Source organism: Balaenoptera musculus, chromosome 10, assembly GCF_009873245.2.
Source record: "Balaenoptera musculus isolate JJ_BM4_2016_0621 chromosome 10, mBalMus1.pri.v3, whole genome shotgun sequence".
Classification (NCBI taxonomy): Eukaryota; Metazoa; Chordata; class Mammalia; order Artiodactyla; family Balaenopteridae; genus Balaenoptera; species Balaenoptera musculus.
The window spans coordinates 73851541-73869055 of NC_045794.1; the positions used below are offsets into that span (position 1 = coordinate 73851541).

General features: G+C 34.6%; 1 protein-coding gene across 6 annotated transcripts in view; it reads right to left on the reverse strand.

The window, feature by feature from the left end:
- Nucleotides 1-1285: 1285 nt before the first annotated feature.
- The window catches only part of ATP2B1 (ATPase plasma membrane Ca2+ transporting 1), a 130663-nt gene continuing 114433 nt past the window's right edge, over nt 1286-17515 (reverse strand). For 2 of the 6 annotated variants that reach the window (XM_036864888.1, XM_036864887.1), the window contains exons 19-22: nt 16268-16375; nt 14268-14450; nt 13796-13882; nt 1286-4556 (exon numbers count right to left, since the gene is read on the reverse strand). In XM_036864888.1, the coding sequence (XP_036720783.1) occupies nt 4245-4556; nt 13796-13882; nt 14268-14450; nt 16268-16375 (690 nt within the window). In that variant the 3' untranslated portion in view covers nt 1286-4244. Of the gene's footprint in view, nt 4557-13728; nt 13883-14267; nt 14451-16267; nt 16376-17515 lie in introns of all 6 variants that reach the window. The other 4 variants (XM_036864891.1, XM_036864890.1, XM_036864889.1 and 1 more) reach the window with 4 other exon arrangements.

The window sequence follows — 17515 nt, forward strand, 5'->3', positions numbered from 1 at the left end:
GTGCAAAGACTGATACCATATAAACACATATTCATATTTCTTCCTTTAATTTCCTACTTTGGAATCATTAATATTATCGTGTTCAATAATGACACTGAATTCAGAGAATAGAGATTAAACATGCCTACATTTAGTATATTCATCTGCAAGCTGAAGTATTTTTCTAACAAATAGGGAAAATGTTAAAGAAGTAGTTAAGACAGAAAGTACAAAAATAAGCTATCGAGAGTTTAAGAGACAAAATCATCTATCTATTGAAAGGAAGTTACATTATAAGGATAAAGATCATTTCCTTTTTGACATGTACTGATAAGAGAAGTACAGGAATACAACCATGACTCCCATTACAGCATGAAACGTTCTTTATGGTATTTTTATAATGCTTATTCTGAAATAAAGACAATTTTTCAAGGATCTTTCAAAGATTGTTTTTAGTTCGGTGGTATAATTATGCTATTAAAAGGTATTTTTGGTCTACAAATGAGTGTAACAGTAATTTAAAAAGATACAGGTTGATATGGGGTTTGGACGTCAGAGTCTTAAGAGTGCAGTTCGTTAAAAGAACAAAGGCAGCTGTAACATGACAGGAGCTCTCTAAAGACACAGGGAAGAAAAAATGTCAATAAGCAGAAACTTACAGAAACTTCCCTTTCTTATTCAGTTAATTTTACAAAGGGACTTAATTCAAAATTCAATCTTAATACATAATATATAAAATCAAACTTGACAAAGTAGAAAACATCTCTCATGTCATAAATATGGTACTTGTATATACTCATTAACCGAATAATTTTTACTGATGGAAAAATATGGTATTAATAATCATTTAAAGTTTTCTCAGTATTTCAACAAAGTTGCTAACTTATGTTAATAATTTATTATAAAAACCAGCTGAGGGCAATCTGATTAATTTTGTTACCATAACGTTCAGATAACTGCTATTGACAACTTTGCATTAGTTAATGAAAAAATAAGGTCTTATATTTAATGTGAAAAACTAATCTTTTCTAAAACCCAAACATTACTCTCCCCTGGACTGCAAAAATTATCTCTTGTGCTACAAAGATTGAAGACAGTGGGTAGGAGAGTAGGGACAATATACCCACTTTCATTCTAGGGGCAAGATCATGCATATTAGAACACTGATTCACTGTAACACAGCCATAACATTTCAAGTACATTACAGAATCTTCATCAATTAGATTTTTTAAATTTCAAGTAGAAAAAAAAAATTCCCAAATATGATGTTCGAATCAATTTAAATATTCAAAAAGTTCAGTCCCCATTCAGAAACAGATAAACAGTATATTTATTAAATGAGTTAAGACAAATAAACTTTACAAATAGACAAATAATAAAAGGCTCAGTGGCTAAAATAGATGGTAAGCATCATTGAAAGAAATCAACACCATCACGGTATCTCAGTTGGCTTACACGTGTAAAAAGAAATTTTCAAAGAGCAATTTCACAGAAATGAAGCCAGTTTTTTTTTTTTTTTTGCTTATAAACAAATCACCATTTCTTGGTTCAAAACTGACATCTGTTATGAAAATTACCATATCACATATTTATAAGATGACAAGGAGTAACTCATCTTCAAAGTGCAAGTAAGTCTATTTACAACCACAAAAAAGGCAATGATGAGGAGAAAAAGGTTTTTAAAAAATATACAAAGATTAAAAACATTTGGGATGCAAAATTAAACAATTTTTTGGTTAGAGGATAAAAGAGAAAACGTGATTGAATTACAGATGCTGATTTCAGCTATACATACTATATAATGGGATCCAAGATCTTTAACAGCTTGTTTGCATTTTTTTCTACTCACATACTGCTCTGGAAATTTCTGGTAGAAATTACAGTGTCTCAAAGAGAGAAATACACACTAAGCATGTCTTGCTACTACTTCATGGATGTCATAAGACCCGTTTATGGATTAGAGTTGCTGTAAAAAGCCATTGCCTTGAGTTGAAAAATGAATACTGTAAAAGCTCAATACAAATCCTCCAAAGCACATGCACTTCTAAATCTTTTGGTAATTACATTCATATTTAAGCATAACCAAAATAAAAAAGAAAACTGAAAACATTTCCCTTTTCTCTATTCCCTATGCCTTGTAGGCTCTCCAGTTGATAGGGTAAATTTTTAGAGCTGAAAGGGTTCTTCAAGATAGTCTAGTCCACCACCCTCATTTAGGGTAAATGATTTCCCCAAGGTCATGCAGCACGTTAATGGCAAAATCAAGACTAGAAACCAGGTCCTGACTCCTAGCCTCATATGCTTTCCAGCATATCATGCTACCTCTTTTTACAGTATGATTTGCTATAAATACCTGATGAATAATGTACAGTTACAAATGCTGACAGAGACAATGTTTTTCTAAGTCTTGCAGAGGCTAACTGCAAAGGACTGATGGAGAGAAAAAGATTCTCCCCCACCCACCAAAAATATCAAGCACCATCAACTAAATGTTTCTTTGCTGGGTCAGCACTCTCAGATGTTGTAGTAGTCCTCGTAAACTTTATGTCAGCCTGAGGATTGTATATCTGATGCAATCTGGGCCCTAACACAATGCCAGTTCCTAAAAGGTAAAGACAGGCAAAAAGGGGGAGAAGGTAGACAAAAGAAAAAAAGACTTAAAGACTCCAACTGGCTTAGAGATGGGCATTCTAGCATATGGTTAATTATTACATCTAAATATGTATATTTTTAGGACCTTTCCCACCTTTTCACATAATCTCATTTTACCTAATTTGTTATTTGGCCACTTAAGAATGAAAACAAATGTATCAAAGACAATGGTGGTCATTATTTTTTTTAAACTGTGAGACTATTTTAGACAAACTAAACTCTATGAAGAACATGTCAAACTGCAATGATTTCCTTAATTTGGTTCTATTAGACTGCCACCAAGGAATTAAAGGGGGTACTTCATGGGGCTGTTACCATCTTGAAATTTATTCCAATTGTGGTTAAAGAGAACAGACCGATGCACCATATATGTAGAATTGAGTAAAGAAGCTGAAATTTCTTTTTAAAAAAACATTGCTGTGTATTTATTTAATAAAAGGGCATATTTATTTATGTTTACAAACAAGTTTCAAAAACAAAAGGAAAACATGTATGCTTCTACTTATTAACCTTTTTCAAAATGCCAACAGCCCTCATGCTGTATGAAGGTTTCTAAGGATTTATTAAAAAAATCAATACAGTTCACTCACAGTTCACCAAGACATCACTGAACTAACATGTTTAGACAAAAACAAAAAGGACTAAAGTTTTCTTGTAGTTTGATAGTTTGATTTAATTTGATTTGCCTGAAATAACAAAAGCATTTCAAGCATCTTTCATTATGTAGTTGATGTCCTGCATTAAACAATCTACTAAATTCTGAACAAAGGTTATTAGCAAGTTTTCAAAAATTTTAAAAATTAAACAGTTGTTTCAAAACCATTAAGTAGTAAATGTATTTAAGAAACTAATTAGGACAGATGCCATAACTTCATTAGAACACCACTGCTCATGTTTTTTTGTTTTGTTTTGTTTGTTTTTTGTTGTTTTTTTAAACAAAGCATTAGTGTTATCTATTTGGCTATTAGTATTAGCAATTTATCTACAATATTTAACAAGGTAAATTGTAGGCAAAAATTTAGTACAGTTTCAATAGAAACACCCCCCCCCCTTTTTTTCCTGAAAATACAGCAGTATTTGAAGGACTAATTTTTCTCTGCATCAGTTATAAGGAAGCTTCCCATCTATGAACAGGAACAAAAAAAGTATCTACAAACCTTGTAAACAGATCTGTATCATTTATAAACATAAATAATCCAAATTATTAACAGCCAACAGCAGAAATTAAAGCATCAATTCAATGATCCAGGGCTCTTTGCTTGCTTGCCCAGCTTTACTCCTCCCTCTCTCCCACCAAGGACTGAGATAAACTAAAGCTTTGCTAATACACTGTTCAGGACCATTCTTAGGTTCTACTGATGATCCACAGGTCAACTTAAGCTGAGTTACTGTTTCTGTCAGTTCATTTCTCCCACCCCCCAAAAAGCACCCTCAGTCTGGCAGAAAGCTTTGCTTTTTTTTTTTTTAAAAAAATAAATCTACATTCGTACAAGTGTGTCTTCTGTTGAAGTCCAAAGACAAGAATACTATCTTGTCCGTCACAATATGTGAAAAGACCCAGTTTCAATTTGTTTCTTTACAATGCAGCTAGTGTGTTAACATTCAGCTTACAATCAGAGTGATGTTTCCAAACTATGTAGTGGGCTTCCTGGGGATGAAGAGGTAGCAGACTTGTTCATTTCTATTGTAAGGTAAATCCCGCTGTCAACAGCATTGTTATTTTTGTTGGGAGAGGGTGGAGGACTGGAGTTACGTTTTGTAGGAGCATCATCTTCAGCATCAGTGTCATCAATGAGGGGGATGTGAGGCTCTGAATCTTCTATCCTAAACTCAGGATGTGTCATAAAGTTGTGAATTGAACTTCTTGATTCCGGTTTTTCTAACCCTTCATATAAAGAACTACGAAATGCATTCACCACTCGAATCTGTAAACATCAGAAAACACAGAAAGATATCAGTACGCCACTAGCTTAATTTAAAAATGGTTCATTTATGAGTTTGAATCCACAAACAGCTAGGTATGAGTGAATCATATTTGCATGTAATGCAGTGGAACTTGCAATACACTGTAAAAAAAAATGAATATTTTAGTAGGACGCTACAGACCAACAAAACCACATACTCTAAGAATTAAGAGGTGTAGAATTCAAAGTAATACTAAGAAAATCTCATTGTCACTGGCTAAGAATTTAATAGCCATTTTATAGGATTTTTTTCCCTAAAAAAACAAAATCAACAGAAAACAAACATAAAAGTAACCATACACAGCTTCAGCTAATTTTTTCAAATGAAAAAAATTATAATTTTTGAAAACAATTCAAATAAGTTAAACAAAGTCAAGCACAGAGGGTTACTATTAATCATGCTAGGAATCAGGGTGTCACCGACTATGAAAAAGCCAAGCAAATATAAGCTGAATGTCACAATGAACTCACATCTACCCCACTATGCCCTTAATTAAAAAATAAAAAGACAAAACCCAAATAAATATCTATAAAATGCCATTAAACAGCTATAAATATTTGAGTATATGCCATTTGTCAGTCAAGGTTAGTGTTTTTCTCTATAATAATAAAACAAATAAATTTACATACTACACTTCATTGGAAAGAACAGATTTAAAACAAAACAACACAAAACAAAAAGCCCTCTGGGATCCTTCTGTGAAAAATTTCCCCAGGAGAAGACACAAAGTCTTCTAGCATTTTCACCCTTAAACATATAGCTCAACAATTCACCTTCCTTCTCAGAAGTATGCTGTATGGATGAAGACAGGTTAATGAATAATCGACTCAAATACATTCCCGCACATACTGACATTAGGTCTCATTAACCCAGTGCCGTGAAGAGTTAAAAAAAAAAGACAAAATCCAAATAGTTGAGCATCTAGTATACATCAATTCAAATAGTGTTTGCTTTTGCTTTCTAACGAATCCTGTTTAGCAATGAAGACATCATTTACTCATAATGTTAAGAGAAGTAACTGATACTGATATTCCAAAAAAAGATCACTAAAGTCATCTCATAAGTCACTAAATTCACCTCATAAGACAATGGCATGGAAAAAATTAATTTCTTCACAGGGATATTTGAATTTATTTTTTTGAAAATGCAGCAGTTTATGCCCACTTTTTACTGTATATATTTAAGGCATACAAGACTATTTGATATACATCTACACTATGAAATAATCACTACAATCAAGTTAATTAACATATTCACTACCTCACACAGTTATCATTTGTGTGTGTTGAGAACACTTGGGATTGTACCCTCCTAGCAAATTTCAAGTATACAATACAGTACAGTATTGTTACCTGTAGTCACCATGCTATACGTTAGATCTCCAGAACTTATTCATCTTGTATTACTGAAACGTTGTACCCTTTGACCAACATCTCCCAATTCCCCCTCCCTCTAGCCCCTGGTAACCACCATTCTACTCTGCTGGTATGAGTCTGACTATTCCAGATCCCCACTTCTAAGAATTTATCCAAAGGAATTGAAATCAAGATCTTGGAGCGATTCCTGCACTCCTATGTTCACTGCTGTCAGTGGCCAGTAGGCATAGAGAATACAAACTGGAGGACCAGCCAGTAAGTCTGGTGAGTGATGAGAGCTGCTCAAGATGACTCTAAAGTTGTTGCTTATTTGAATTGGTTGCTGGTATTGCTAATGGAGCTAGAGAAGCAGTTGAGATCTGTTTTGTTTTGACCAGTCTGGGTAGAGGGGAGTAGTGAAGAATCAAGGGGAAAATAAAAATCAATTTTTGAAACATGTTAAATTTGGGGAGCTGCAGAACATCCAAGTGAAAATATCCAGAGCTCGGAAGAAAGGTATAGGTTTAAGTTAGAGATTTGGGAGTCAGCAAAGCTCTAGGAGGGCAAGCGTAAAGAGTTATAAGCAGGTGAGTGCAGTGAGTATATTTGTATAAACGATTACACTCACACCTGTGGCAGGTGAAATTAGATTCCTTTTTACCAAAGCTTTCCAGTTTTGCTAAGATTATTTTTCGTATCTGACAAAATGTATTAAGTTATCCTAGAACATCGAAGCTTGAAAGGATATTCGAGATAGTTTATTTCAACCACTTTACAAATAATGAAACTGAGCAACTGAGGACAGGTGGCTGCCTTGCTGGGTCACTACAAATTAGTGCCAGAATGTCTTAGAATCAAACTTTCTGTACTCCCAACTCCAGGTTCTTTCAAGTCAATAAAAGAAGAGAACGTATGGACATCAGCTTTATAACTAACCTCAGTAGAAGAAGATACTTCCTAAGATTTAGGTCAGCACATTACAAGGACAGCTTAGAAATACTGCAAAGCAATACAATTTTCAATAAACAGTTCTCACATTAGGCACACACAATAACATCTAGATTAACTAGGGGCCACTGAGCCAGATTTGTTTTACTTTCTACTCATAAATAAGAAAGCACTCTCGATCTAAGGCGTGACACTGACCTAGTTTATACTTGCCCTCACCTGTTACCTTCTATAGGTAAAATTCTCACAGTACTGTAGTAATTCTGAGTAATTAAAAAGTGCCAACTGCGTGCATTATACTGTAGGTAGACAGAAAACTATTTTAATACCACAAAGAAATCAGTTTAAGCAGAAAATGATTACCCATCTTTGACAATCCAAACCTTACTGTTTATCTAGTCTTTTAACTCAATTCTTTTAATAGCTATTAAGACCTACTATGCACAAAACTATAGCTCCTAAAATTATTAGAATTAAGAAAAATTCAACAATCCCTATGTCAAGGAAATTTTTTAAACAGTAAATTATTGAGGAAAAAAAATCAGAGGCATGAATGAGGCACATATGGCAAACAAAAAATTGAAATGATTATTATGATCATAAAGTAATTTTAGGAAACTGAATATGTAAGCATTACATTAAACTTTAAGTAACAAATCAAATTAAGATCATGTACCCTGCTAAACCACCCATTTTCTTAAATATAATCCTAACTTTTGATAGTAGAAAATATTACTGCCCAAAACACTGTATGTAAGGAGACGGCTCTAAACTATGAGGCTACTTAATCAGTAGCCGATCTATCTTACCTTCTACGACAGACTGCCCATTTCTGAAATTTGTATTCATCACTACCTTTATTATGTGCACCATAAAGAATTTCAATGGTAAAGTAAAAGATACTTTGCAAAAGGGAATAAAATTCGAGGTTGCTTTTCAAAGCTGTGTACTTGCATATCAAATTTTCTCAAAGTGAGACTCACCTGTGTAATATGTAATGTTTTAATTACCTGGAATAGGGGTTGGAAAACATTTTCTGTAAAGGGCCAGATAGCAAATATTTTAGGTTTAGTGAGCCATACGGTCCCTGATGCAGCTACTCAACTCTGCCTTTGTAGTGTAAAACTACCAGACAGTAATTAAATGAATGAGCATGGCTATGTTCCAGTTAAAAACAGGCAACAGGCCAGATATGGCCCACAGGCTATGGTTTGCCAATCCTTTATCTGGAAGGCCAAATTTTCTCTCAATCTCTCCTTTCCGGGAAGGCGTAACTATTGATTTAGCAAAAGAATTTACTAACCGTGAAGACTGATATTAGAAGAATACACTTTATAAAGAAAAACTATAGAAAGTTTCCTCTTCAGATTTTTAAAAGATCTGACTAATAAGTGAGGGAAAAAAGATGCCCTCTCCAGAGATGTTACAAGCCTAGTATATGACAAAGTTGAAATGGATTATAATTTCTTCATTTAGCACAGCAAAGACTCCAGATGGTTACCAGAGAGGATAGTGGGGGAGGGGGGAGGGATAAATTAGGAGGTTGGGATTAACATATACACACGGCTATATATAAAATAGAAAACCATAAGGACCTACTGTATAGCACAGGGAACTCTATTCAATATCATATAATAACCTATAATGGAAAAGAATCTGAAAAAGAATATATATATGTATAACTGAATCACTTTGCTGTACACTTGAATTAACACAACATTGTAAATTAACTATACTTCAGTAAAAAAAAAAAAGGTTAAAAAAAAGTCAAAGAAGTTTGACAAACACAGATATTTCTAAGATTATTCTATATTAGGGCAGGAAAGCAATGAGGAATTTACACCTTTCATTAAATGTATTAACACCATTACCCTCAATACATGTGCCCAGCAACTCACAGGTTTCATATATAGTTGTGCATCAGAAAAGAGCACAGAGCACATCACCTGAAGCAGGTGTGGGTGGCTATGTCTTCAGAGTTTGTGCTTGATTTGATATTTAATATAAAGCCTGGAATACAATTATACAGAGAAATACAATAAATATGATACACCTAAGGTCATGTGATACCACTCCAAGTGAAAGAAGTCAATTACTTAAAATTTTCTGAGGTAAAAATAAACAGAATATATACCACCTAGGAGATAAACTTGTCAAAAAAAGTTTAACATATCAAGAGGAAACAACCAAATCCAGAATGCAGGACACTTTACAAGACAATTTGCCTGGATTTTTTTAAAAAGTCAATATTACAAAAAATAAAGGTAGAGAAAATGGATCCAGGTTAAAGGAGACTGAAGAGTCATAACACACGTTATTGAATGTCTTTCCTTTGATCCTGGATCAAAAAAGCTATAAAGGACATTTTTGGGGCAACTGGAGAAATCTGAATATGGACTGTATATTAGATAAAATGGTATCAAAGATAGATTTCTTGGACGTGATTATATAGTATGATTATATAGGAGAGCACATAGTGAAGTATTTAGAGATGGCATTTATGATATCTGCTACTTACTTTCAAATGGCTCAAAAAAAAGTATATATTAATATTATATAGATAAAGCAGACATCATAAAATATTAGGAAGTGGTAAATCCAGGTGAAGATTATTCATGTATTAATCTTTCAACTTGTCTGTCAGTTTGAAATTTTTCAAATTTAAAGTTTTGAGGGGAGGGATTAAGTCTCAGTTTGGCTCCTTCCTGTGGGATATAAACAGATGCTTACTTTCCATTCTAGCCTCATCAACTCCTTACATTCCATTACTCTTTTAGTATCAAACTATGTCAGCTGAGGTCTGCTTTCCTCAACCGCCAAATTCTGTCAGGTCAGCTTGGGAATCATTTCCTTTCGGTAATTTTTCCTGACTTCTCAGGGTGGGTGAAGGACCCTGTTATAACATTCTCTGTTTCATTACCATGTAGAAATTCCCAACTCCTTGTTTGCTTCCCTTACTAGATGACAAGATCTGGAGGTTCTAGCAGCCTTGGCATATGGTAGGCCTTCCACTGTTTATGAAATACAACTAAATGAACACTAATAGTAGGAGATGAAGGGATGAGTGGTAATATGTCCTCGAAAGCCAGGAATAATGTGAAATCCATAGGAGGGAGGCATGCATCTGACATCAGCCATCCCAGGAGTAAGGCCAGGCAATTTGCATACACCATTTCATTCAGGTAGGTAGTACCACAGTAATTTCTAAAAGGAAGATTCCTATCTGTCCACATATGTAAATTTAACATCCTGTCTAAATGTTACAGGGTCAGTTTGTCTTTACAGCACTTGTCTGCTCTTTGCTCTACATCATGCTGCCTCTGCTTATCAGCCATGGACAAGTCATTTAAACTCCAAGTCAGTTTTCACACCTATAAAATGGGGATAGTTCCTGTTCTGGCTGTTTTGCAACACTGTCAAAAATAACAAATGAAAATTACTTAAGCAAAGAGTGAACAGATAGGCTCTGCGTAAACAGCATTGTTTTCTCCCCTCAATTCATCCTCTCCCCAGCTTCCCAAGGTTCCTCTAGTCCTTAGTTGGCTAAAGACCAAATGGAAAAGATAGGTTTCTGGCCAAATCAGGTATCTTAGCTGACTTCAAGGGTAGGCATGAGGAATGGGTGGGTTTGTACCTTTAATGACTCTAATATACTAAGAATCCACCATGGACTCAAGACACTAATTCAGAGTAAGAACGATAAAGGTTATAAGACTTCTGGAGAGTTTACTAAAAACCTTTTACTAAAAGTCATTTACTAAAAACCTGAAAGAAAATCTGTCATTCTAGTCAATTAATGAAAATTATGACCTGTAATAATTCATCAATATAAATCACATGATCATCTTTCAACAGAAGCAGAAAAGCACTTGACAAAATTCAACATCCATTTATGATAAAAGCTCTTAACAAAACAGGTATAGAGGGAACATACATCAACATAATGAAGGGACAAACCCAGAGCTAACATCATACTTAACAGCGAAAAGCTGAAAGCTTTTCCTCTAAGGTCAGGAACAAGACAAGGATGTTCACTCTTGTCACTTTTATTCAACATAGTACTGGAAGTCTTAACTAGAGCAATTAGGCAAGAAAAAGAAACAAAAGGCATCCAAATTGGAAAGGAAGACATAAACCTGTCACTGTCTGCAGATGATATTATATATAGAAAACCCTAAACACTCCATCAAAAATCTGTCAGAGCTAATAAACGAATTCAGTAAAGTTGCAAGATACAAAATCAATATGCAAAAATCTGTTATATTTCTTTACACTAATAACCTATTTGAAAGGGAAATTAAGAAAACGATCCTGGACTTCTCTGGTAGCACAGTGGTTAAGAATCCGCCTGCCAGTGCAGGGGACACAGGTTCAAGCCCTGGGCTGGGAAGATCCCACATGCTGCGGAGCAACTAAGCCCATGTGCCACAACTACTGAGCCTGCGCTCTAGAGCCCGTGAGCCACAACTACTGAGCCTGTGTGCCACAACTACTGAAGCCCGCACGCCTAGAGCTCAAGTTCCGCAACAAGAGAAGCCACCGCAATGAGAAGCCTGTGCACTGCAAGGAAGAGTAGCCCCCGCTCACTGCAACTAGAGAAAAGCCCGTGCGCAGCAACGAAGACCCAATGCAGTCAAAAATAAATAAATTAAAAAAAAAAGAAAACAATCTCATTTACAACTGTATCAAAAAAATAATAAAATATCTAAGAATAAATTTAACCAAGGAGGTGAAAGACCTGTATATTGAAAACTACAAGACATTAATGAAAGAAACTAAAGACGACACAAATAAATGAAAAGATACTCCATGTTCACAGATTGGAAGAATTCATATTGTTAAAATGCCCATATTACCCAAAGCAATACAGATTCAATGAAATCCCTATCAAAATTCCAATGCCATTTTTCAAAGAAATAGAACAAACAATCCTAAAATTTGTATGGAACCACAAAAGACCCCAAATAGTCAAGGCAATCTTGAGAAATAAGAACAAAGCTGGAGGCTCCCTGATTTCAACTATATTACAAAGATATAGTAATTAAAACTGAATGGTACTGGTATGAGTTTGCATAAAAATGGACATATAGATCAATGGAACAGAACAGAGACCCTAGAAATAAACCCATGCATATGTGGTCAATTAATTGACAATAAAGGAGTCAAGAATATACAATGGGGAAAGACAGTCTCTTAAATAGATGGTGTTAGGAAAACTGGACAGCCATATGCAAAAGAATGAAACTGTACCACTATTATCTCACACCACACAAAAATGAACTCAGAATTGATTATAAAGACTTTAACGTTAGACCTGAAACCATAAAACTCCTAGAAAAAAACATAGATGGTAAGTAAGCTCCTTGACATAGGATGATGATGATTTTTTGAATCTGACACCAAAAGCAAGAAAAGCAAAATTAAACAAGTGGGATTACATCAAACTAAAAAGCTTCTACACATTAGAGAAAACCATGAACAAAATGAAAAGGCAACCTACAGAATGGGAGAAAATATTAGCAAATCATATATCTGATATAGGGCCAATATCCAAAATATACAAAAAACCTGTACAACTTGATAGCAAGAAAACCAAACAATCCAATTAAAATATGGTCAAAAGATCCAAACAGACATTTTTCCAAAACCTATCTACAAATGGCCAATAGGTACATGAAAAGATGCTCAATATCACTAATCATCAGGGAAATGCAAATCAAAACCCACAATGAGATATTACCTCACATCTGATAGAATGAAACAGAAACAACCTAAGTGTCCACTGATGAATGAATGGATACAGTATGGTGTACGCACACACACACACACACACACACATAGAGGAACATTATTTAACCATAAAAAAGGAAATCTTGATATTTGTGAAAACACAGATGAACCCTGAAGGCATTATTATCCTAAGTGAAATAAGTCAGACAGAGAAAGACAAATACCGTATGATCTCTCTTATATGTGGAATCTAAAAAAAATGAAACCCAAACCAAGCTCATAGATACAAAAAACAAATTGGTTGCTGCAAGAGGTGGGAGGTGGGCAGTGGTGTGAGAAATGAGTAAACTTAAAAAAACAAAACAAAACAAAACTGAAAAAAAATTAAAAGAAACGCACTTTCCCTACTTCTTTGGAAAACTTAATAGAACATTTTCTTATCTAGGAAGCAATCCTAAATTAAATTGATTATATAAATGAAAAAAACCCACATAAATACCAAAGAACTTTGAAGCTTATACAGGGATGCAGTCTCAAAACAAAACAAAATAAATTAAAAATTCACAGCAAGGCCACAAAGTCCAAGCTAAGAAGGCAAACACCTGGCTATATGCTCAGAACTTTTCTTCAGGGTACTAACTTACTTTACAAACTGAACAAGATACAAGTCAGAATGCTTAAGTTCACTTTTAGCTTTAAAAATGCAATTTCTTGGTTCTGTTAGATCAGTTTCAAATCACATGCTTTTGGGAATCATGCAGTATGGAACATGTTTAAAGGCATATACTCAAAAATGTATAGTCGTTTCACAAATTCTAAGCTACAATTTTATTCCCCATATTAACTATCAGAGTTAGCATAGAGACAAGCTCACAGATTTCATGTCTGATCTTTGGTTGCAATTGTTCCACCTGTTATCTAACCCTCTAAGAAATAAAACAACCACAACGACAACACTTTGAGGTCTCAATCCACTTTACGAAAAGAAAGCTTTATGAAAAGCCTGAACAATGAATTTAAACATTAAGGAGAAAATGAGAAACGTTAGGTGTGTGAAGTAGGAAATGTTAATTTCATGCACTTAGGAACACACACTCACACCCCACAGTAGTAGAAGCAGTAGAAGAGGAAAACACTACATGTGTAGGGGTAGAAATATTTGTTACATCATGATGCTGGCTGGCGATGGAGGGTTGCCGCCTTAGAGCCCCCTGAATGGAACTTCCACTCTGGAAAGCATTCACTACATCCATCTGCAAGGAATCAGAGATTGTGACAGCTTGCTCAGCAAGAGAGAGAGAGAACAAGAGAAAGGACCATTCCATCTATCAACATATAAAAAGTAAAGAAAAAGGCACTTTTTACAGAGCAGATAAATAGGCAAGAGTAGCATTTGGAGATGAAGGGGGGGAAAAAAGCTAGGAAAAAAGGAGCTTAGGGGCATATAGACACATTCTTTCATGGTCAGTTAAAACTTTCACTCATTCCAGGCACCAGTACTATTTTTCAAAAGAATAAGTTTTGTGGGTTGGGGAGGCTAGAAAGGAAGCAAAGGAGCACATTCAAACCTCCTCCCCAGGTCCAAAGCCCTCAGCTCCCGCTCCCATCGTCTCTCCTACCTCTCCACCAGACCCATACCTGCGTTTGGATTCTGTTCAGACCTCTAAACCACAAGATCTGGCCACGCCGTAACTCCCGCTCAGCGTGATCAATCTCTTCCACGTCCTCTGCTAACTCCTCCTCAGGTATTTCTTCCTTTTGTGTTCCATGACCAGCTTCTTTTAGGAATTTTAAACGGCTAGTTGGAATTGTTGAAATAAGCTACAACACAGGGGAAAGAACTTAGAAACAAATCATATCAAACTACAATTAAACCGATCAACTTTAATACAAAAAAGCTATGGAAAGTTGCAAGTATAGCCAACTATCTTTACCAATGAAGCAATGAGATCCTGTCCATCAGAGGCCTTCTTTCTCAGAACAAAAAATATTCTTCTCTTAGCTACACAAAAGATTTAAGTTTGACGGCTAAAAAGTTTTCCTGAATGGAAATAACCTGATTACATTTTCATATTTTATTTAGGACATTCAAGACAGTAAATTATACAACCATGCTTTGATATATACATATTTCCTTAAACTCATATTGATGATATTCATTTCAAATAAAATGAAAATAGGTGATCTTATATGATGCAAAAGAAGTTTACATTTCATTAGTGCTTTAAGAATTCAATGAGAAAAAAACATACCAAAATTCAGAAAATCTTCAAGGCTGAGCTGAAAATAGCTTTTGTTTATTGAATGTATTTATTTTCAAAAAGTACAACTATTTAAAATTGGATTAATACTGATTGAGAATGACACCAAACAGGAACAGATGCCCGAGAAGACATAAAAAATACCAAAATACCAATATGTATGAACTTATAGGTGTTCACAGCCATTCCTTAAGGAAGCTGGGAGAAACAGGCATGCAGTCAGAATCAGAACTGCTCAGAGAACTTGTAGTCCAACCACCTCATTTTAGAGATGAAACAGGTTCAGAGACACTGGAAGTGACTTGTTCATGGAGTGACTAAGACCCTAGGTTTCCTGACCAACAAAATCAGTGCTTTCTACCATCGCACACTTAAAATCAACAGACGACGTCAATCAAAGACAGTAACTGATGCCTGTTAGGCATGTACACTGTACTGAATTTCCTCTTCCTGAAATTAGCCAGATTTTGGGGGAGGTTGTAGGGTTCGGTTTTGCCTGTGAGGGAACATTATAAAGTAACTAGAACGGTAATAAAAAAAAAACAACTGTGGGCCCAGTATGGATCCTGCTTAAAAGAAGATCTCAATGAAAGAGGTCTTTATAATGAGTAAGAAGAGAAACCTCAGAACCTAGAAACACAATTAAGAAAAAGGTGAGATAAAAGGCACATAAAGACTGAGTTAAGGTTAAGTACAATCTGAATATTCAGTCTGACTGACTTGCAAAATGACAGTAAATTAGCTCACACCAGTTACACACCATAACATAGGCTAGTCTTCATTTATGAAAATGTTGGTACAGATTCTATCAGTTTTATAGTGATGGTAATGGATTTAAAATGAACAGCACACACACCGTTACCACTTATCTTTTAAAAAATAATGACATATATCTGCAAGTCAGCTACCCATAGTGAAGATTAAGGATATCTAATTTTTCAGGCATTGTATTTTATACATACACTGTTGAAGCCATTTGATCCAAATAATCTAAAATGTCATTTTGTGGCCTATTTTTCCAGATACCAGTATTTTTATAGAAACACTCTTCACATCAACTGAAACTCAAGAGTTTTCCAATGCTACACTTGTATTAAATTACATAACAAAATGATAAAAAGTCTAAAGTATATAATATTTTTATTAAAATATTAAATCTGAAAATGCAAAAGTAGGTCATAGAGCGAAAGATACAGATATCAGCATTCTAACCAGTTATAAATGCATCAACTTAGTAACAGTTGTAAAACTTGTTCTAAAAAACAGAATGAAAACTACTTAGAATCAAGTTATAGAACTGATTAAAGAATACACACACTAGAAATTTTTTTTAAAAATCACTGTAGGTTTGAACAAAAAATGATGAGATTTTTTTACCTGGCCCCAGAGTAACGTTCCCATTCCTAGGAATATTGACCATAGCCACTGTTCTATTGAAAGTTCTGAACAACTGAAAGGTTTTCCACCAAACTGCACAATTATTATCTAGAGGAATAATCAAGAATAAATTTATTTAGTGAAGTTGTTGACTTATACTCTGGCCCATGCTCCTTATCTCATTGTGGACTTGTAATGAACAGACCAGTAGCTGGTCCACAGACCACACTTTGAGTAGCACGAAGGCATTGAAGAATGACATCCTACCATCAACTGTTTTGGGTATATCAACCTATGCGAGGAACTAAGTTTTATCAGACTTGCTTGATAGAGAGACAGGCAGTTACATTTTTGCAATCCCCATATATTAAAAACAGATAAAATAAACCTAACTTTAATAGTAAGTAAAAACTAAAATTTTAGCATGTCATGAACAATGATTTTTTTATAAAATACTTCCAGAAACTACACAGCAAGTAAGCAACACTTCCCCTAAAGTTTATAGAAGTTGAAAGCTAAAACAGAAACAGTCTGCACAGAAATAATTAAGTCTAGGGTTTTGGTTTCGGTATCCACAGTACACAAGGTATAGACTGAATAAACTTCAAAATTCTTAGATCTTCATTTTGAAACTAGCACCATCCTGTTTGATTCTATTGTTGAAAAGCTCACCTTTTAAGTTTAAATCTTACTGTGTTTACTGACTTCCTGGTGTGATCATGCACCATATTCACTTACCTGCTTTGATTCCAGATTCTGCTAATAACAACCATTTACATAGAGGAGTACCATAGAATCCAAGATGATATAAAAACATAGGTATATAATTATATAAAATTTACCATATGTAAAGTGATGTTTAGTTTTGTCCTTAGAATGACCTTTACAAAAATGGGAAAATTCGGTCCTTTCTATTTCATCTCAACCCCACTTCTCACACCCCATTCTCCCACTCCTCTTCTACTTTGTTTTGACAATATTACAAAACGGAAAACTGGCACGTACCAGGTCTGGATGAGGCCATTCAGAATCACATGGATTTTAAAATATTCATTTCAAAACCTTTTATTTTTTAATAATGAACTCAACTGTACAAATACAACTACTATTAATTGCTAGAAGCAATTAAGGGATCACTCTAGCTGGACTAAAAAGTGGTTGACTATAAGACTGGCCTTAAATAACATAAAAATTACAACAGTTTTCATAATAACAATGTAGAATAATCAGAATCACAGTGAGTGTGAA